At 35.1% G+C, this 23,333-nt stretch overlaps 1 protein-coding gene across 1 annotated transcript; it reads right to left on the bottom strand.

Annotated features, from left to right (window-relative positions):
- Positions 1 to 390: 390 nt before the first annotated feature.
- On the bottom strand, positions 391 to 19,127 carry LOC149801057 (sialate O-acetylesterase-like). The gene is made up of 9 exons (XM_089955092.1): positions 19,013 to 19,127; positions 16,599 to 16,927; positions 9,480 to 9,618; positions 8,586 to 8,775; positions 8,093 to 8,211; positions 7,000 to 7,130; positions 6,108 to 6,265; positions 2,593 to 2,791; positions 391 to 812 (listed from the first exon to the last, which is right to left on the bottom strand). The coding sequence occupies exons 1-9, from the start codon at positions 19,089 to 19,091 to the stop codon at positions 564 to 566; spliced, it is 1,593 nt and encodes a 530-aa protein (XP_089811218.1). The 5' UTR covers positions 19,092 to 19,127; the 3' UTR covers positions 391 to 563.
- Between the last annotated feature and the right edge of the window lie 4,206 nt (positions 19,128 to 23,333).

Genomic DNA, 23,333 nt, shown 5'->3' with positions numbered 1-23,333 from the left:
AAGCACGATCGAAAGAACACAAACCGTTCCTGCATAAGGGAGACAATATATAGCAATTCAGTATTAGAAAGTTTCGGAGCAGATTATAATCTATTAGTGTGATTTCGCATCTGATGGAGGATTAGTTTCGAACAAACTATGGTCTATTATCATAATGTCGCTTCTGATTAACGCAGTGGCGTTGAGATGTTTCTACATAGATGTAATTACCTTATACAAGATTCAATATTCAGAAGAAAAAATATCGAGAACCAATTCCCATCAGAGACCTGTCATAATATCTGCCTAAAGAACTCTCTGTCCCCGTTGAGAGAGAGAGAGAGAGAGAGAGAGAGAGAGAGAGAGAGAGAATAATTGTATTAGAACCAGCTTTACATATCGTGACTACACTCCAGATAATTACTATTTTAATTATGTAAGACTTTATTGTCGATGCGATTTGGATATATTTCCATTTAAATTGTGCGATGATATTTTTTAAACGTAACTAAACATACTCATGCACAATATTTTGACAGAAATTAAGTGCAAAATGTTTATTAATTGGTCTTAACTGTCCGTTTTCAACCAATCAGACCGATCATGATGTAAGGCGGTGCGGGCAGGCTGTTTTCCTTGCTATACACTGCACAGTTCTTAAAGTCGCACGGAGATTCTCGCCAGGCGTACCGGAGACCGACGATGTACATGCTGGGGCATTGATTCTTGTAGGACATTGTTACTGTATAGTCATCATGTTTGACGATAGGCACCGAATTCCATTTGGAATCGTCTGGGTTACATAGCGACTGATTATTCTTGGAGCAACACACCTGCGGAATATTCCAAATGATGTATTGAAAGATTATTCTACGATTATAGTTTATTGTCTTTTTATTCTTATAATGCAATCAAAGATGATGTCCACACTAAAGCACCTGTTATCACCCAATATCTTCGGTGTTTTATAATCCTTAATTTTCTTTATTTGAGAGTGCTTCAAAATGAATTAAAAAGATTAATTTCTCGTCAAATGCACCCATAAACAACTTCAGTCACAAGTATTGAATTGAACCGATTGAATGACTTCTTAGGGCTCTCAACATAATATTAAGAAGTTATCAATTTGTTGAAAAACTTAACACAGTCGCGTATAGTCTTGAAAAAGTGAGTGTTAGGAAGATGGCACACAGTATGGTTTTACTAGATATACGAGTGAGGAAACATCGTGTTATTAATTAATTATAGTTGATGTAGCATTGAGCTATATGGTGTTGGAAACAATTACAAAAATAAATGGGAATATACGAGATGCACAGGAAATGAAGTATTATGAGCGATATATGGTGTTGGAAACAATTACAAAAATAAATGGGAATATACGAGATGCACAGGAAATGAAGTATTATGAGAGATATATGGTGTTGGAAACAATTACAAAAATGAATGGGAATATACGAGATGCACAGGAAATGAAGTATTATGAGAGATATATGGTGCTGGAAACAATTACAAAAATGAATGGGAATATACGAGATGCACAGGAAATGAAGTATTATGAGAGATATATGGTGTTGGAAACAATTACAAAAATAAATGGGAATATACGAGATGCACAGGAAATGAAGTATTATGAGTGATTAATTTTTAGTTGATGATTATCACTAATGGTAGCTGTTGTAGTTCTAGTCTGGAGATACTTTGTCAGTCTTAGATGAGAATGAGTGACCACAATTACTGAATAATCAGGTCAATTCAGGTTGTTTTAACGCATTTGACTTTGTTGTTGTTGCTGTTGTTGTGGGGTTTAACGCCATTTTTCAGCACACGATAGGCTATGCATGGCGGCCAGTATTAATGGTGGAGGAAGAACCCGGGAAATCCCAGGAAGAACCATCGACCCACGAGAAGCTACTGGCAAGCTTTCTCACATACCACATTAGCCGAATCCAAGACTCGAAGCCACGCAGACAGAGGTGAGATGGCAGTGATCCGTAACGGAGAGCGCTTTAGACCACTCGACCACTCGGGGCCCCACCACTTGACTTTGCGAGATCAGCTGGTTTTCAGCATCCGAATTTTGCATGCCTGTTTATCATTGCTTTGGCTTTACATATGCTTGTGCTGGGCAGTGATAATCGAGCGTTCTATGCTATGCTCTTTTGCATGGGCCCGAACACATTATTGTTTGGATAAAGGAAGTTTCAATACAAATGAAATATTAAAAATTGTTTGTAAATAACTGGCTGATTTCCTTATTTATTGCGAGACCGCGTAAGAATGACCATCGTAGACAGTGTGATACGTCAAATCTTTTGTTGGCACACTCTGCAAGTCCTCATCTCTGGATTCAAATTCTTCCTAGCGTGCCGGGAAACGGTTGAACTTGCAAACCGTGGTTGATTCCTATATCTAGCCTTTGATCAATACCTTTTTTGTCCATTTTACTGAACAAGATTCCCATCTCAAGTATTAGTATTCTAATGTGTTCGTTTTTGGTTACTTTAAGGGAGCTTGTATTGGATCTCATCCGGGTAAGCAATGTTTTTGAATAATCCCATATCAATGAAATTTAGAATGTAAAGGATGATTTCATGACAGTCGATGCATTACCTCAAAGCCATCCATGGATCTAACATCAAGAACAGAAGACCTCTTGTCATATTCTATTCCCAGCGTATCATAGCCAATATCAATGTAGAATGCAGTCGGAAATGGTCCCTGATATTTTCCAGCACTCATATTATATGCAATCGGAAGTGACGAAAGCACCAATCGGTTAGCAACATCTTGTTTATCTCTGGGATGTATCCTATATATATATATATATATATATATATATATATATATATATATATATATATATATATATATATATATATACACACAATCTCTGAAAATTCATAAGAATGGTGAATGATATACTTAGTGGTAGCAACACCTTTATTTTATGCATCGATTATTTATAAAAAAATTATATATGCCTACTCATGTTGAACACCAAATTTAATTTCTATACACCATGGCACACTGAATTCACTTGTACTAAATGTTTTAATTTGGGCCCGTGGTCTAATTACTGAAAAAATGATTACTATTATTATTATTATTATTATTATCGTTTCATGTTGGAATGTTGATCTTTCTCTGTTGACTGTGTACAGTAAATTAGAGCCTATGTGACGAACCCATTTGCCAGCAGTTAAAATCCTACTTACCACTAATAAAAGTCTCACTCACCTCTAATAAAATCCCACTTACTACTAATAAAAGTCTCACTAACTTCTAATAAAATTCCACTTACCACAAATAAAAGTCTCACTAACCTCTAATAAAATCCCACTTACTACTAATAAAAGTCTCACTAACTTCTAATAAAATTCCACTTACCACTAATAAAAGTCTCACTAACCTCTAATAAAATCCCACTTACCACTAATAAAAGTCTCACTAACCTCTAATAAAATCCCACTTACCACTAATAAAAGTCTCACTAACCTCTAATAAAATCCCACTTACCACTAATAAAAGTCTCACTTACCTTTAATAAAATTCCACTTACCACTAACAAACGTCTCACTAACCTCTAATAAAATCCCACTTACCACTAACAAAAGTCTCACTAACCTGTAATAAAATCTCTATTACCACTAATAAAAGTCTCACTAACCTCTAATAAAATCCCACTTACCACTAATAAAAGTCTCACTAACCTCTAATAAAATCCCACTTACCACTAACAAACGTCTCACTAACTTCTAATAAAATCCCACTTACAACTAATAAAAGTCTCACTAACTTCTAATAAAATCACACTTACCACTAATAAGTCTCACTAACCTCTAACCTCTAATAAAATCCCACTTACTACTAATAAAAGTCTCACTAACTTCTAATAAAATCCTACTTACAACTAATAAAAGTCTCACTAACTTCTAATAAAATCACACTTACCACTAATAAGTCTCACTAACCTCTAATAAAATCCCACTTACAACTAATAAAAGTCTCACTAACTTCTAATATAATCCCACTTGCCACTAATAAAAGTCTCACTAAGCTCTAGTAAAAGCCCATTTACCACTTATAAAAGTCTCACTAACTTCTAATAAAATCCCACTTACAACTAATAAAAGTCTCACTAACTTCTAATAAAATCCCATTTACCACTTATAAAAGTCTCACCAATAGAGAAACATAATCCTTAATACATATTTTATTTTAACTAATACCTATATTAGTACGTCTGCGAAATATTTTTAGCTACAGAGATATAGATGCAATCTGAGGAATAACACTCGTACGAAATACTGCAAATCTGCAATGTCATATAGGATTAAATGAACATCGTTGGGTATTTATTGACTTGTACATTTTACCTAATCACTCACAAAGTAAATACAGTGATAAGGACTTTATGTTAACTTTGTGAGTGATTATTTAACACTTTACATATCGATAGGTCATTTAATCCATATTATTATTATTATTATTATTCCAATTTACATCGTTTCTCTCATCATATCAGCGATTTCCTTTACAAAGCATTCACTCTTGGTTTTATTTCATTAGCCTCTTCACTGCTACATAATACATAGCCCCATCTTGGTTTTATTTCATTAGCCTCTTCACTGCTACATAATACATAGCCCCATCTTGGTTTTATTTCATTAGCCTCTTCACTGCTGCATAATACATAGCCCCATCTTGGTTTTATTTCATTAGCCTCTTCACTGCTACATAATACATAGCCCCATCTTTGCTAGCCAAGAGTCGTCAATTCTTTATATAGTAATATACGGCAGAGTGTCCGAGTGGGTCATGCCAGTGATTTAAGACGCTTATTTGTTGTCAGTTTTGTTTAAAAACAAAGAGGTTGTTACTGTTTAAACCAGGCTTTTTTGGTTAACATTATGGTTGCGTATGACACGTGTTGTTATAGCAGTCATTGTACTTGCTTTCTACGCATTTCGATGCTTCAAAAACAAGATCGTGTCCATTTGTAGTGAGATCCCTTTGCTCTTCATTTGTCCCTGGCCTTACATAACATATAGTTGAAGAGAATGTCGAAGCGAAATGCAATCATTTCTAAAGATTGGCTTGTAAAGCCCACCATCTGATTTCTTCGCCAAAAAACGGATGAGTGTTGGAGTGCAAGACGGTATGTACAATCACATTATTCTAATTTCTTATAGGCGATTTTACTCTGGGGCTTGTAAGTTTTGATCGGATATCACCGGGCTGGGTGGGGTTTAGTTGTTGCAATTATTAAGGTATAATGCGTTGTTATAGATAAAGCTTCACATAAAATTACATGGAAACAGGAAACCAGAAGAAGTCCGCAGAATTTATCGATATGTAAAAATTCCAGATCAGAATCATGTGACCTTTTATATCCAATCAGATTGTCATGATGAAATTTTGGTGTCTATCTTGATTAGTGGATTTGCAAAACCTCTGATAATTGTTCAAATGGCTCAGAATTAAACAAGGATTTATACAGTGATGACAAGTTTTAAAGGTTGCATTTTTCCAAGACCCTTCATGTCTGCCCAGATAAAATTGGATCCTACTCAAATATGTCCACTCTTACTAAAGAAAAAAAATCGCAAAAAGAAATACTTGATCGACTTTAGTCTGATTCTATGAGATGTTTTCTGTGAATAAGTTATTTCAAAATTTATGTAAACTAATTTAAACCAATCATCAAATAACTACAATTACTAACAATGGACTTATTCCAAAGTATCAAGTTGACAACAGACCAACGTCAGAATATCTCATTGGAACCAAACACTCACCCATTCCCGTGATCTGTAGTAATTATTCAGAAAAGTGCTAAAAGATTTTACAATCTTCATGTGACTTCATCTCAGAAGTCATTTGATCAAGTGAGAGAAAAAAAAATATATGCGGATCGTCTTGGCGTCAAAGTTTCAAACAAAAAGTACCTGGTATGCTGCTATATCATTTCGTCGTCAAAGCCAATGTTTTGTCACGTGAGCGATCTTATCACACACACCCCAGACCGGCCATTCTAATTCAGTTAGTTAAACCATTATAATATTAAAAATAATCCAAACAAAAATGAGAAAATGCTGCCAACACGACTTATTCTATTTACAAACCCTCCATATGGTGAATCAAAATCAGGCAGGTCAATGGCGACGGCCATAAACACATTTGGCATCTGGGCATTTGGAACGTAACCAAAGTCTGCAGTCTGAGCCCAGCGGAGGTCGGGGAAACCTGTAGTTATGGTGGGATCATTTCTCCACGGGGCAAGCTACAAAAAAATGAGAGATATCTCGTTTTGCCGAAAATGAAGTCTTAACTGAGTAAAAACTGGCTGAAATCTTAGATTCATTCAAACATCAAGACAGTTGGTAATGTGGTTGATGACCACTTATAGTGGGCTTACATCAAGACAGTTGGTAATGTGGTTGATGACCAACTTATAGTGGGCTTACTGAGCCTCTCATCCGCAAATACAATTTAATAAACTGTTAAACTGTTGTTTTTCCATTTGCCAGAATGATTTCCTTTCTCCATTTAAAGCAACTGACGCGGACCAACTAATGTGTACTCATGTTCAATAATAGAGAGCAGTGAAATATCATGTCGATTTAGAATACACCAGGTCTAACCATATTTATTGTTATAAAGGCGTGAGTTACTATTTCGAAACCAAGAATCACATAGCGCGTTTTGCGCTTGTTTTGAATAAATAGTTTGCATGGTGCGATTCATTCTGTTACATACTGCAATGTCTTTTGTTGGTTTCTTTTCTTTTCCCAAAACGGTTCATATCAAAATACCATTTCTCACGCATTTGATCAGATTTGAACAGCATGAACTAACCGTACATAGGTTGATGTGAAACTAGAACTCGTGTCTTGGATTATCGAGCTTCTGACCATTGTTTAAATCGTAATTTTGGTTTAAGATAAAAGAGAAAAGACAGGCTCCATCCCTTAATCTGAAAAGAATTTAAAAGTGAATATTGATACTATAACTTACTTGGACAAAACCAAAAGGAAATTGTGGATCAGTCTGGCTCATGGTTCCGTCGTGGAACTTAGATCTCCAGTCAGCAATCATGGCGGGAAAATAACATTTATATTTGTCTGGCTGACCGGCATTTGCTTCACCTTTGGAGACCAAATTATATACAAGTCATTAAAAGCTTAAAAATAAGAGTGAGTTATGCGTCAGGAGAACTATCGCTTTCTTATTCCAAATGTCTACACGAAAACGTTTGATTCTGAATGAGCGTAGCAGCGGCTGCGATTGAGAAATTTACAACTCAAGGCGATCCTTGTCGTGTTGGATATAACGTGCTTAGCGCATATAACGTGTTTCATAGAGAGAAAAAGTTTAAAAAATCGGGCCTATCACACCTAGTGATATGTTCCTTGATAAAGATCAGCATATATGTATATTGGCCGCTTCTGCTAAATGAATATCACACAGTCATCATAATACCAGTCTTTCAACCAATGGAAGCCAAATTTATTCATTTTTTTAAAAATTGTTAGAACATTCTTTTCTTTTAATGCTTACTTCGTGTCTGCGTTAACTGGCAGTGTTTATCTTATGCTGTACACGGGACTCTATTTATAAAAGTGGGTATTCTTAGAAAAGTAGTTCTCCTTACAGTTCATACAGAACTAAACGCAATTCATTTTGATCACGTGGTAACATTCTGACTAATGGAAATGTTACTTTCCTTTACCAGCTACTGGTATTGCAATTACACACACACACACACACACACACACACACACACACACACATACATACATACATACATACATACATACACATATATATATATATATATATATATATATATATATATATATATATATATATACATTAGTCTTATGTTTTTAGTTCAATTTAACTTTTTTCTTTGCTGAAATAATTATGATGGTACAATTACTTAAACATTTGAAGAGTGTGCAAATAATTTTACGCGAAAGAAGAAAATGCAGCATTACTGTATTATCGACAAAGAAAAGAAAATGTGGTCAAAGCATTATATCAGCCATTACAATTTGGCATATCAGAAACTGACGTAGATCCAAATACACCTTTAGGGTATAATTACCTTGATACCAGATAGCTCCATAAATAGTTAAGTTAAGTAGTGGATGGATCATGGCATTCCACAATTCATTGGTGCTCACATCTACACCCATCTTTCGATTGGCAGGGTCTTGATTCCTACTGAAAACAATAATATTGAAGTTTAAACTTGATATACTTTACATCTAATGTACAAAACCGGGTGATTTCGTTTACAGCTCGTATCCTACTACTGACAGTGTATACCCAGATTTGCACCCACCCCCACCCCCCCACCCCCGCAGATATGGATCTGCACAGTTCTCTTGGAAACACAAGTAAGAAGATGTAGAGCTGTATCTAGCAGAGCATTATGGAAATGCGTATCCGAGCCAGTTTGTCTATGCTATTGTCACTCAGACTTTTTATATGGGTTCATACACCGAAATATTGTAATTGTTTTTTTTAAATATCTTTTGTTCTTTTTCTCATTATCTTCTGTCACCATAATAAAATACAAATTTTAAATTTCTCACCCGGCCTTATGCTGTATGCCATCCCCACCGCACTGGGCCATGACATCTTTTGAGGACCAGGCCTCTATCGGTGTACCTCCCCAGGTGGAAGAAATCAGACCGATGGGATACTTCAGGTGGTTATACAGATACTTTCCATACAACCAGCATACCGCCGAGAAATACTGCCATGGTGCGTATCCAACTGTCGCTGTACGATATCGATTTTGGAATAATGACATCAGAATTTAGCGCGCAACTTAAATAGTGACAAGAAAACATTGAAACAAAGGACCTCAAGTTAAATTGGCACTTATTCAGATATATCATTGACTATGTAACTTATCTCATATGCTTTGAAAAACATCTTATAAATTATATGAATAAGATATATTTGAAACAGAGTTAATTTAGATATCTTGTACATTGTCTAAGTTATCTCTTACACTTTATAATATATCTTATAGACCAGAAAAGACATCTGAATTTTATAAGACAGGTTAATTCAAATTGTGCATTAGGCTATCTATATAGTTTATAAGATATATTATTAAAATTTTAAGATATACTACAAAGATTATAAAATATCTATTAATTTATAATATATTCGAAAATTATATATTGAAACATAATATAAACAATACGAGATATGTTATAAACCTAAACAGAAGGAGAAAAAGAAGAAAAGTATGAAGGAATACAATCAACGTTGTACAAGTAACCTGTGTAACCTAAAGCATGTTTATTTAAGACAGTATTTTACTCCGTCCAGACCAATGCTTTTCAGTATATCACAGCTGCAGTTATTGTGGATATACCCTAAACAAATTTCTATATGCAGTTGTGATTTTTCATTACTGCACTATTTATGTATTTTTCGAAAACTTGAATCAATTGCGAAATCAGGGCACCAACCATTACTGGGCACGGACCAATGCTCTAGAACACTCAGAAGGTCATATTCCTCATGGTCTGACGTTTTCAGGTCCACCGTGAACACCCGGATGTCTGGGTAATTATAAGAATCAACCAGCTCTTGATCGGCATTCAGCACCTAAAATATAGCAGCTTGGGAATATATCTTTTTCTGAGAGAGAGAGAGAGAGAGAGAGAGAGAGAGAGAGCGAGCGAGACAGACAGACAGAGAGACAGAGACATAGCCAAAGAGACAGAGACAGAGAGAGTTATTTAACCTTTTGTGTAAATCCAGATAAACCCTTCTGCAAAAGATACTATTTTGAATTGTTGCAAAGCGAATGACCCAGAATGTGACGATGTTCGGATGAATCAGACACTGCTTTGTTTCGCTGGATGACGGTTACGAGTTTTATCAGTAGACATAACGTTATGTTTCCATATGGCGTTATCAATTAGGAAGAATACATTTTGGGCGTTTTAAGTATACATACTTTTGTGAAATACCATACTGTATAGAAGAATATGAGAACAATACAAAAAATTTAAATTACCAGACCATTCATATTTTTATGCATCAATATCTCGTAAAGGAACATGAGCCTATTAAAATGAAATTGAAAACTTACTAGACCAATGAGTATTTTTTCACAAATCAAAACTTACTGGACCAGTAGAATTTGAGATTATTATTTTGCAAATTAAAAAGAAAATCCTAATTCATGCAGGCTATAAAAACAAGTAGCAAATCGAATCTGCTCTGCTTTGAGCAGAGTGCAGCAAACATGTAATGAAATGTTATCTGCTATCATACAAGTATGATTCAATCATTTATTTCTATAATGTTAGTAACTGATGCCACTTAGTCCAGACCTATCACGCTGGAACTGTTGTTCGGTTCTTTCCAGATATGATTTGTTTCAATATAAATGAGAACCACCTCTTTGTCCATATAGCCTTCCATAATATAAAACCGATCAAATAACAATCAGGAATAGAAAATAAATATAAGCTTAGCAATTGGAAAAGGGTTCGAGACGTGCAATATATATATAAATATATATATATATATATATATATATATATATATATATATATATATATATATATATATATATATATATATATATATATAGCATGTGAACGAAGAGACATTTGACAAAGACGATATCTCAATGCATGAAGCTCTAAAATCAAAATTATTCGAGAGGGATGGTGCTTACACGTCAGGATCATGCATCAGAGACGAGGGACACAAATGTAATTTTTTTTTAAAGCATTATTAGCTGATTCAAGTGACTTGAAGTGCAGTGTGAACGCATTAAGCTCCTATTAAATCAGATTGATTCCAGGAAGATGCTGGTCTCATGTAGGATCTACGCTCCAAGATACCACGTGACACGATAGCAACAAAATTAGAAAAGGCCTTGAAGGAGTTTATAATGAACGTAGCAAAATTACGATCAAACATTGCAGAGTGTACAAGAAATATCTTTAGACAACGGGGAGGGCACTTAGCAAAAGCTGAGATAAATTTCAAAAGGCAAATGTCAGTGGGCACACACATGTACATAAAAAAAATAGTTACATCTACATCAAAATATTTATAGTTATAAAAAAATCAATATTAATACGTCGATACTCGAGGTACCAAAACGAGTTTTTTTTAAAAACAAGACATCTAGAACAAACAATCATCCCAGAATGATTGCATTTTCAAATGCTAGATCGTTAACTTCTGATAATCCAATATATATTGCTGCTGCTTCCGTTGTTGTAGTTAGGAGTAACAGAAGTTGATAGTGCTCCTGTGTTTTATTTTACATCCTGTTTTTTTTCGTTTTTTTTTTTTTTTCATTTATTCAGACATATCTCTTTCGAGATCTAAAGAGTAACAACAAAATCCAGTATAAAGTCAACATACAAGTTAAGAAAATCGATGTATCATCATGACTGGTTTTTATTTCGGTGTCGTATTGTTGTAATTGGCCTAAAATGTTGTGCGCTAATGATCAACAGAAGTTGAATCTGTAACTGTTTAATAATGTTTAATGTTTAGTTCCGGACATAATGTTTAATGTTTAGTTCCGGACATAATGTTTAACGTTTAGTTCCGGACATAATGTTTAATGTTTAGTTCTGGACTTAATGTTTAATGTTTAGTTCCGGACTTAATGTTTAACGTTTAGTTCCTGACTTAATGTTTAATGTTTAGTTCCGGACTTAATGTTTAATGTTTAGTTCCGGACTTAAAAAGGTTCCTTGTTTGGTAATCAATAGTAACTCCAAATGAAAATATTGATTTTTCTGTATAAATGTGAAATTTCATCTCCTTTCGCTCTGAGGTTGACCCCATTCGGTTAGTCCCGATATTAAATTGACAAGCAATACAAGTCAGTCAAGAGTTTGCATTTCTATTCAAGTTTAGTTTTGTACTGGTCTTGTTCTTGTTTTGATTCATCGGATCTAGGCTATAATGTCAGAATATTTATACCGATTTCCATGTTAAATTCAGTTTTAAACGTTTCCGTATTTTAGTTTTAATTGTAATAATACTACAATTAATGCAAGAGTTATTTGTATATATTTCAGGATAAACTTTATCTAATTACGCTATAAATTATTATTGTAGTTTTAAATCAGCTCAATCGTATTTACTTCTTACGTTTCTCATTTTTGAGTATTTCATCAATCCGAACTTGTTCCACACCAATATTTGTAAGCAATTTCCGAACTTGTTCCACACCAATATTTGTAAGCAATTTCCGAACTTGTTCCACACCAATATTTGTAAGCAATTTCCGAACTTGTTCCACACCAATATTTGTAAGCAATTTCAATCCAAAATATTTTTCTGTATCTGCTTTCAATGTTATTATTGGAAATCACTACCATGATAACAGCTTTTAAAATTGTTATCTTTTCATTAAAATCTGTAAAATATAGATCTTAGGTTATTTTCAGTGATCTGGTCAAACTGCCGTTCACATCGATTGCTTTTGACTTCCTCTATCATTTTGGTTCTCGCTCTTAAAATATTTTTTGAAACTGTGGCAAGGTTTTAGTGTTAGTCTTTTGGTTCAAGTCAGGAATCTTTGTGCTAACATTGTTATTATGTTTTCCTTGCTGTCCTGTTTAATCACATCACTCAAAACTTTCTCTATTGTGCCAGTCGAGATTGTTAGGTCTCACAACAATTCAGATAATTTATTTAAGACATTATCTCTGTGTCGCTTCCTAAAGCATCTATTTCACTATTTATCCTGTGTTGATATATTTGATTTGCTCTTTCTTTTACGGTGCGTGGGACATGTACAGGAATAAATACGATAAGAACAATTTATGAGATTGTGCAGCCATTTCACTAAACTCTGTCCAGTAGCCGTTGTCAACCTTTTCTGTTCGTGTTTGTAGATCTTGAAATTTGTTGTCCTTCGGAGTATTACGCCTTTGAGTATATACTCGCATGTATCCGAAATTGCTAGCAGCTGCATCATATATCTAAGTTCTGGATCAGCTAGACTGGTAATATATTTGTTATTTAAGTTTAAATTATTGCTGACGGTTTGTTCTAACTTTTCATCTGTTATTTCTTACATATTAAAACCCAATTCACAAGGATCTCTTACAGATATTGTACTACATCATGGACTCTGATATTTCAAGATAATGCCACACATTTTTCATTTCCATTTTTAATATTGTCTGGATGAAATCCAGTGCATTAGTTAAACAATCAAATCTTCAAAGGCTATGTTAATTATTGTAGACACTAATATGGACACAATACAGAAATCGTCCGCATAGTTAATGATATTGTGACAAGCCAAGGGTCCTTACTTGACCGAGCGGTTGTCAAACCCTGGCGCGATTCCCGCTAGAAGTCATAAGTTTACCCCAACTTTCCAAAGACTTCAATACAACTTCAGTTGTAAATTAGAAAGCCCGACGTGTCCATTCTGTCCCTAAGTTTTACTCTAATTAATGCAAGACCACATATAAAACAACCTGCCAAACATCTATCAACCGCACATATGCATAGTTTATCTTCATCAGGTTTCCGTACCACCAGCTGTTCACGCCTTAGAAAATATACTAGTATCCCCTAATACTGGGAACTATTTAAACTCCACCACCTTAGGCCAGTCAATGTATACTTTCCAGGCACATTTCGCCAATATAACTGCACCATATTTGCCCCCATGGCGACATAAACGGTATCTGCCGAGTCCCTTCTTATAATATTCCTTTGTGTAATTTACCGGTTTCCTACCGTAAATACTGCCACTGCAGTCACACCACCAATGTACACCACTGGATTTTAATATGGACTATCTTACGACAGGGACATTCATTCGGTTTTGGCCTGCATTCACTACTAGTGAACCATGGTATCATGGAAACGCATTAACACTTCACTCCGTGACGTTTGCTCCTAGTAATTGGCTAATTATTTCTGGCTCGGAATATTTCCATTGCGCCGAATTCCAATAATCACACAAGTTATCACACAAATCTAAAAATTCCTTAAAACGGGGCGCTATAACCAAATGCGCATACTCCAAATTTATTACAATATCTTCTCGAAATAAAGTACATTGAAATGAGATGTCTGGATATGTTAGTACAAGTGGCCATTCCAGGATTAGCTTGCTTTGTTATCTAAAGCAAAAGCCAAGATGTTGAACTGAAGAAACACTTTATTTTCTGTTCAGACTTTATGCTGCTTTCTATTTATTGAAGTAACATTCCTTGCTGAGTAGCGTTTCTCCATAAAAAAATTATTGAAAAATGTGAACGGTTTTCTTCGGTTTACAATAGGATGCAATAACAGCTAAATGGAGAAGTTAAAGTAGTGATACATTACACAGCAAAACAAATTATTCCATGCTGCGCACCGATGCAAACCATCGCTATCGCATTATTTCATGACAAATATATGCTGCTAGTTATCTGCCAAAATCTATGACATGACATCAAATTAAACTGTTTTACGTCAATGTTATTGTTATTTAATTTGAATTCCTGGTCATACGGGACATGCTTTGTATATTCAAATAACAGTTTTCGCAGGCTGATATATCTATGGAAACTGTATTTTGCAAAATTCTTATGTCACGCTGTGTTCTGTGTCCGTTCCTAGGATCATCACTGCCAAATTTTAAAGTATAGTTATACAAAAAACCTTTAATTATATGTATGTAAACAAGTTAATTTTAGTTCAATAAATGTCTATCCCTTTAAACCAAATGCTAATGAAGATTGGAGTAACCAATTTCATTCAGTTGAATTTCAGGACTAAGGTACATGTTTTGTTCTAGTCTGTAGTTTTTTGTTTCTTTTTTTAAATCTCGAAACCCTCACATTTGAGGCTATGATGAAAATTTTTTAATATCCTGATTGCAAATACGTAATTTAGTCCTTCTTGATACGGTAATGCTTTAGCTATATTACCTTCAGGGCTTACCCTGCTGCTGTTACCATATTGCCTTCAAGGCATACCCTGCTGTTTTAACAATATTGCCTTCAGGCTTGCCCTACTGTGGTAACCATATTGCCTTCAGTGCTTACCCTGCTGTGTTAACCATATTGCCTTCAGGCTTACCCTGCTGTGTTAACCATATTGCCTTCAGTGCTTACCCTGCTGTGTTAACCATATTGCCTTCAGGGCTTACCCTGCTGTGTTAACCTTATTGCCTTCAGGCTTACCCTCATGTGTTAACCATATTGCCTTCAGGGCTTACCCTGCTGTGTTAACCATATTGCCTTCAGGCTTACCCTGATGTGTTAACCATATTGCCTTCAGGGCTTACCCTGCTGTGTTAACCATATTGCATTCAGGCTTTTACCCTGCTGTGTTGACCATATTGCCTTCAGGGCTTACCCTGCTGTGTTAATCATATTGCCTTCAGGCTTTTACCCTGCTGTGTTGACCATATTGCCTTCAGGGCTTACCCTGCTGTGTTAATCATATTGCCTTCAGGCGTACCCTGATGTGTTAACCATATTGACTTCAGGGCTTACCCTGCTGTGTTAACCATATTGCATTCAGGCTTTTACCCTACTGTGTTGACCATATTGCCTTCAGTGCTTACCCTGATGTGTTGACCATATTGCCTTCAGTGCTTACCCTGCTGTGTTAACCATATTGCATTCAGGCTTTTACCCTGCTGTGTTGACCATATTGCCTTCAGTGCTTACCCTGATGTGTTGACCATATTGCCTTCAGTGCTTACCCTGCTGTGTTAACCATATTGCCTTCAGGCTTACGCGGCTGACTCATCACTATCAATCGGAATTCTTTCTGAAACAGCGGAGTGTATCCTTTTCCATGTTTGAAATGAACAAGATAGCACATTTATTTTCATGAATAGTATTCTTCGCCACTGTTAGCACGTTTATCCAGTCCAAACTTAAACATAAGTAGGCATTGTTCCTTGAATCCTACAACGTTGCTTTCTTGTTAAACTGTTGAATTATCACAATGTTGCTTTGTTCCATGATTGATAATGTGTATAATTGTAAGTTTGTTCGCTCCACTAATTGTGTTTGTCTCACTGGTCTTGTAGTACATACTTCGTTAACTAATTATCCCGTTGAGTGACTTGCGAAGGAATTTTTAATTTGTGAAACAATACCTTTATGTATGACTGGTCTTCTGATTTTGTAAATTTGATTTCAAAATTATAGTATAGGAGATATCAATCTGGGTGATTTAGAATTTCAAATATGAATTATACTCACTAATAGTAATTATTATTTTCATTTCATCTTCCGATGACAGCCATGATGTGGTACATCAGGATTATGCCAATACAAATTAGTTTCTCAAATTTTGTATATACAAATATCATTACTGGCGTACGTAACATCATTATTTACAATATCAAACAATGGTTATCAAGAAGGACCAGTCTAAATCAATCTGTGCATACAGAAATAACTCGTACATACCACAATACACATGCCTAATAAATGCATGTCTTACCTCGAGGGGGGGTGGGGGTGGGCTCAGCATCATAATTTATTAACGAAAATGTGTTTCTGTCTAATTTAAAGAATATTTCCCAAATAATTGTAGGTGTGGGTTAACAGAAAGACAAATTTGACCATTCCCACCTGCGGAAGTGTAAACTGCATATTACTTTGACCCGAGCATAGCCAGACGTCTCCAAACAAAACATCCACGATCTTGGTGTTCCCGTCTTCGGATTCCACGGATATTTCATAAGGTCCCGGATCAGACACTGGAGATAGCTGAACCTTCCAAGTAGCTTTTCCAGACATTGGACCCTCAACTACGTGCGTTGTCACTGGTGGTTTACCAGAAAGGGTCACAGATACCATGGAGCCGACGGTAGTAGCATATCCCCAAATAATGTTGCTTTTTGGAGCCCTCTGCAGCACCATGTGGTCATTATAGTACGAAGCAAAGGAAATGGATCCACCTGCATGAATGGAAATCGAAAACGCTTCCATACAGGTTGAAAACTTAGATATACGAGGTGGAACGAGAATGTTCTAAGCAGCAAGCTGCTGTTACTTTGTTACTTATGTTTGTAAGGAGTCGTGACGATATTGGCGATATAATCTGTTACAACGCAGATTTGCAGCTGCGCAATCAATCAATAATATAATGTAAACTCAGTCTCAAATAAAATAGATTATGAACTAAATATTTTTGACTCTAGCTTCTTATAACTGCATTCCATCATTAACTAAAATAAATTTCAACTAAAATGATAATCATATTTCTTGTAAGTCATAGCTATATAAAAGGATTGTCTTACCACGAAAATGCATCGGACAGTCCAGTTCAGTTAGATTTAGGGCACAGAAACGGTACTGAATACACACACTAAAATGGTGGTTTTGAAAACAATGCTCTCCTCCATTCATTTTGTAATATGTACTATGTTTGGATATTGTTATTGTCCACAGAATCGAATTGTTGAGGTGGAACGAGTTTTATGTCGTGTATAAATCGTCTCGAAAGAGACATTAGGACAGCACAAGAACATACACTGAACTAAATTTTGCCAACCCTTTAGATAATTATGGGTGCGTTTATGCAGTTGAATTTGCTCAGGTGACATTTTAGCCACTGTGTTCACGTTTAAGTGCTAAGGAACTGCGGTGTGTAAGTGGGGTGATTGTATAAATATTAATAGCTTTGATAGCGAACCTTCCCCCATTTGCTGTTAGTACTCAGTTTTTACGTAGAGATTGGTATCGATAAATCTTCTTGAGCCCTGGCGCATGCTTATGCAAATAAGAAAAACTATTCTCTTTATTGCATTTAATATCGCTAGAATCGTGGAATGTCTACTTCAGGCACTTCACCTATAGTTTATTTATTACACTAATTACAGCACGATTTTGATTTACCGCTTCCCTTGTCTTCTTTCTTTGTGGACGATACGTATCAGAATCCCTAACCGGCTTCGGTCTTTATATACACTGGTACCACTGACCTATCACGGTAAACAGATGAGTCTATTTACATTTTTTACATGTTATTACGTCTGCTCCATGTGTTTAGATATCCTTGTATGCTTGTCCATTTCGATTGTAGTGCACGTTTTTCTAAAGTAGTTTTAATTATTTGTTAATGGGTAGAAAACAAAATCATGTTGTGTCTTTGTACAAGATTTTGTAAGAAAATGTAGCATTATGGTTGTGCCTTTACTTTACATGTAGTTGATTGGCAACGATTTCATTGGGTGGATGTTATATGATCTTGTGCAACCTCCAACTACCAAAATATATTTGCCCATGCATAAATAGTAGTGCAACGCTTGTAATGGATGAAAGATACAAAACATGTACGAGAGTGCCGTCAGAGGTAACCTTGACCTTGATTTTATAAAACTGCATTAACTGCAGATTACAACCGCATAAACGTTTACACAAAGACTGAATTGTTTCCAATAAATAGTATTGCGAATTTTGGAAGCTTTTGTTTGGTGAAACAAGCATTTCGAACATCAAAGCTTTCAATAAGAGTTCAAATCTTTTATTTGATTGTTTGATGAATCTTAAACGTTTTCTATGGCCATATATAACCGTACAATTCTGGTGCGCCGTAAAACCACAATTAAGTCAAACCGGACGGTAGAAGGACACTAGGGCAAACACACAATCACGCTGAGATAAAAAGCCAAAAAGGGGAGATAATGACCTGCTTGGAGAAACTGGCAAACAATTCAACCGACGCAGGAGGCAAATAATTAGTAAGTGTTACTTTATGGCTTCAGAGATCATTGGGGTACAGATGACTAGCATGTGTGTGAGGAGAAGCGTCCCCCAAAATCTGACGGTGTGACACATGTTGTATTGTCTCCCTTTTCAATGAACATTTGCGTATATTGTATTAATACACTTATTTCAATGGAATTCACAATTCAGAAGATAACTGTCCTAACGTGGTGTGTTGTCGTATATATTGTAAATGATTAATGGAGTTGTTAAGTCATATTCTTTAGACCAAATTAAAATTAAACTCGATGTGAATATTTAAAAAGGGCACTTACTTGATTCTCGAATCCACATGAATGGGGCTATGTACAACAAAATCCCCGCTGCAGAAAATAGCCCTCGCCTGGAAGCCATTTCGTCCACGTACAATCTGATGTCAAGATTTAAGGACATGTGTAGATGTATGGTCTTATCTCAATCATGACTGGTGTGCATGCACAGTTTACTCAATTCAATTAGTAGGCCTTGACTGGCATAAAGCAATCTTTCAGCAGAGAGAGAGAGAGAGAGAGAGAGAGCACATGTAAATAATGTGTGTTTTAAAAAAAAAATAATCAAACATCTTAGTGAGGGACAGATCATTCTATCTTTTGAGGGTGATATTGGCTGGGATTGTTTTTCTTAGCCAATTTGTTTTGTTTTATTTCGTCACAGCTATTTTTTCAACTAAAATAATGGATATAATATGTTTTGTTTCTATAAATTAGAAACAATTTTGCAGCTATTTATAAATAATTATTTTGCCTCACCCCCACCTTCCGCCCGCGAAATTATAATGTTAAGTCCGCAAATGACATGTTAAAACGTTCATGCACCCACCGCCGTAATAATCGGTTGGAGAAAGAAGTATGATCGTAGTAATTGAATTCGGACTGACACGTCTGCCAAAGAGATTGCTTTCCTCCCAGACTTTATCTTCACGTTTACATGGGAACAAAGCTGTTCCCTGACAACATATACTGATTTTTACGCATTGTTGTCGTCTTTCCAGGGAGATATCGCATCGATTGGTAAATGCGTTTTAAAGTATCACACACTTCGCTTGGATAAACTCGCATGTTTGCTTGTCATGTAGGAACAGTCTGCTTTGAGATACGTAGCATGGGGTTAGCTTTAAAAGGTTAACGTTCATCATCACTATAAAACTCGTCGGCTTTGGCCAGTTTCCGGATTATCTCCCTTAGAGGAAATCCTTGTGAACAATGTCTTGTAGTAATTAATAACATGTAGCTTTATTTTTTGTTTTTAATTTAAAAATTGCCATCAAGCAATATCCGCCCATTTGTATAATGGATTGTTCTTTTTTCACATATTCTAAAGAGTATGTGATTGTCAAGTTGGTAGCACTAGACACCTATGAAACCTATTACAGCTGAAATCAATATAAAAATTTTGTATCCGAATATTCGTTCAATGCATTGCAATATTCGTCGATCTTAATACAAGTATCAAAATCCATCCACGTTCTTTCGTCTACTTTAGTATATAGTGACACCCACACCGACACGATCGCAGCCAAATCGCATTGAAAAACACTGAAGTCATATAAATAAAAATAACCGACCTTGTAGTTGTCTCTCATAAATTTGTTGTGGATCTAAAAGAAACATCAAATGATTTTTGGCGTTATTTCTCCTGTTTATCTTCAGCTCAGTATAGACATAAACATTCACTGAATCTGAAGGACGATAACAAAGGGCAGAAACTCCATTAACATATGACATCTGCATTACTGACTTTTATCATAATGTCCTATTTTCAGCATACAGCAATTTCATAACTGTTTAATAACTTCAAAACTTGAATAAATGAACAAATGTGGAAATATACTGGAGTTAACTTTCTGACGTAAGCTGATAGGAGAAAGTGGGTAATAGCTGTTTGTGGAATTGGCCACAACTGTTCCTGACAGAACGAATAACCGACAAAAGCTTTCTTTCACTCATACGTAAAGACCATGTTGACTTTCATATGACCCTTAATCTACACCATGTTAACTTTGATATGACCCCTATTCTATACCATCTTGACTTTTTAAATAATTTAGCTGGTTTTATTTGGTCCCATGCAAACTAATTCAACGTTCCTTAGTTAATTTCACCTTGATTCTTTCATAGAATGCTACCAAACAAGCTGGGTAAAAGGATAAACATAACAATATTTTGAATACTAATTTTCTATATGGAATATTCTCATTTAAGTATTATACTTTTAATGTTTGGCAAGTTGTAAAGCCTATAGAATGATGGCATCTTGATTTTGTACGGCCACTTGATATCCTCAGTTCTGCTTCCTTACTCGTAAACATTCCACTGAATATTTGTTATATCTTAGTTTAGATGTTCTTCAAATATAGCATTACCGATATAAAAATGCATGCTGTATGATTTATATCTTTGTTCTCCATCAAACAGTCTTTTGATTCAACCTATGTCATATTACGATGCTGATATTCTCAAAACACGTACTTAAACTTAAATTAAACATGCATTCTAGAGGTATATGGTAAATGTTTGGAGCCCTGTGGGAAAATATAAAATGGGGTCAGTGTAATATTGGGCCCGTATGGGATTTAACAAGACGGCGTGATCCCTTCTGTGACTTTAACATTAGCGTCTATATAGGATGTATCATTATAGATTAAGTGAAATTTTACCGTATCAGTTCTTGGGAATTGGATATTAGCAATTTACGACCATTGTTACGAGTCTATGCTCTTCAAAAAATAACCAAAAAGAGTGCAAAGCAACAAGCTTTGTAAAATGCAACAAATAATTTATTTTCCTCGAACACAAATTTAAAATGAAAATGGAGCTTACGAAATTACGAATTAAATCCCAAAATAATCATTGAATTACAGACACAAGTCCTTATAATTTCAAGTTCTGAATAAACTTTAGCAGAAATCAGAATTAAGTCCAACGCTGAAAGTGTTGATCTGACTGTGGCGGCCTGTATTGTGTTGTTGTACCAACAGTCTTTTATTGATACGCAGTAAGATAATTCCAGTTTGAATTTACAATGAATTCCAGTGACTGTCTCTGAATATTTCTTTGATGAGCACTTTGTATTTCCCGAGAAAACTTACTTAAATTAAACAATTTGAAGAAACAAATTCCAGCCAAAATGAACTATTGGACACAACAATAATACAAATTGATTTTGTTAGAGCTCAGGTACGAACGACTATTATTTCCAGTGACGATATTATATAGTCTTCCACGTGACCTCATGTCACAATTAACGTTTTCTAAAAGAGACCAAACCACCACCACCCAAAAAAAAAAAACAAAAAAACAAAACAAACATTACCTGGTGGAAAATAATCTCCTCGAAAATTCTTAATGTTTACAATGGACAATGTCAGGTAAAACACGTAAATTGTAGGGGAATTCCAATAAACTAGACCCAGACACAAATAAACGTATTTACTTCTACTAATAATGATCTTGATATTAAACCCATACATACGGAGTATATTTTAGCTATGTGTTAGTTGTTCACAGAATAACATATTTCTAAAAATTCAATAAGTCAGGTCAAGTAGACAATAAACTTGATTTTGGACAAGGTTAAGTCCAAAATACAGTGTTACATTACAATAGCATCTAATAAAATAAACAAAAATTAAAAACCCTAACTAACAAACAATGCAAAGTAAATATACATAACACCACATATGACAATTTACACATAATTTTAACATTAGCGGTTTATAGACACCTATGGGGATTAAGCATTGGTTTTATGTGGGAAATAGCGGTTTGTGGCCTTCATGAGGATGATGCCACTATAGTCCTCTGTGGGAATATTGGATTGATGGACTAACAAATCAAAATTAGACGACAGAGAAGAAACTCACTGAATTTTTGTAATATTTAGTTGTCTGCACTGTGCACATTTGAGGAATTCAATCGATATCAGCTAACTAATACAGAGAGAGACAGACAGACCGACAGACAGACAGAGACAGAGACAGACTAATGCCAAAAAAATAGTTTGATAGCTATCAACACTTGAATTCGACTCACTAATGAAGCTAATTCCCATAATAAACAATAATGAAGATGGAGATTATGCAGTTTCTGCTCTTCATGTTTAATGCACGCATTTTCTTAATAGGTTAAAAAAGAACCTGAATACCATGTATTATGCAATACAATGCAACACGTACCAGTACCATGTATTCTGCAATACAATACAACACGCACCACCGTATCTTTCGCTGTGACGATACTTCGGTAGCTTCTGTCAATAAGGAATGTGCGAAAATTACCAAGCAGTCTTGTTACTAAATTAGTGATATTATCATCATGTTTTCATTTTATACAAAAAAAAAATAAAAAGTAGTATTTATTTTGCCAAAGAGTTCTTTTGTCACAAATGAATTTAGAATATTACCTAACTAATTATATTTATGAATATTTAATCACCTGTTTGACACATGTCACGTATGTCAACATGATGGCCAAATATGCAATTGTGAAAGACGTTTATGTAAAAACAAACTATTTGGAAACTTTTTGGAAACATGTAATATTTTAGTTATTTGCTAGTGTTTGATAATGTAATGAGCAAACATGTTCCTTTGCAAGA

Source organism: Sinohyriopsis cumingii, chromosome 4 (genome assembly GCF_028554795.1).
Source record: "Sinohyriopsis cumingii isolate HCF-2022 chromosome 4, ASM2855479v2, whole genome shotgun sequence".
Lineage (NCBI taxonomy): Eukaryota > Metazoa > Mollusca > Bivalvia > Unionida > Unionidae > Sinohyriopsis > Sinohyriopsis cumingii.
The sequence above is the reverse complement of the archived record's forward strand: the minus strand, read 5'-3'. Positions and strand labels throughout refer to the sequence as shown.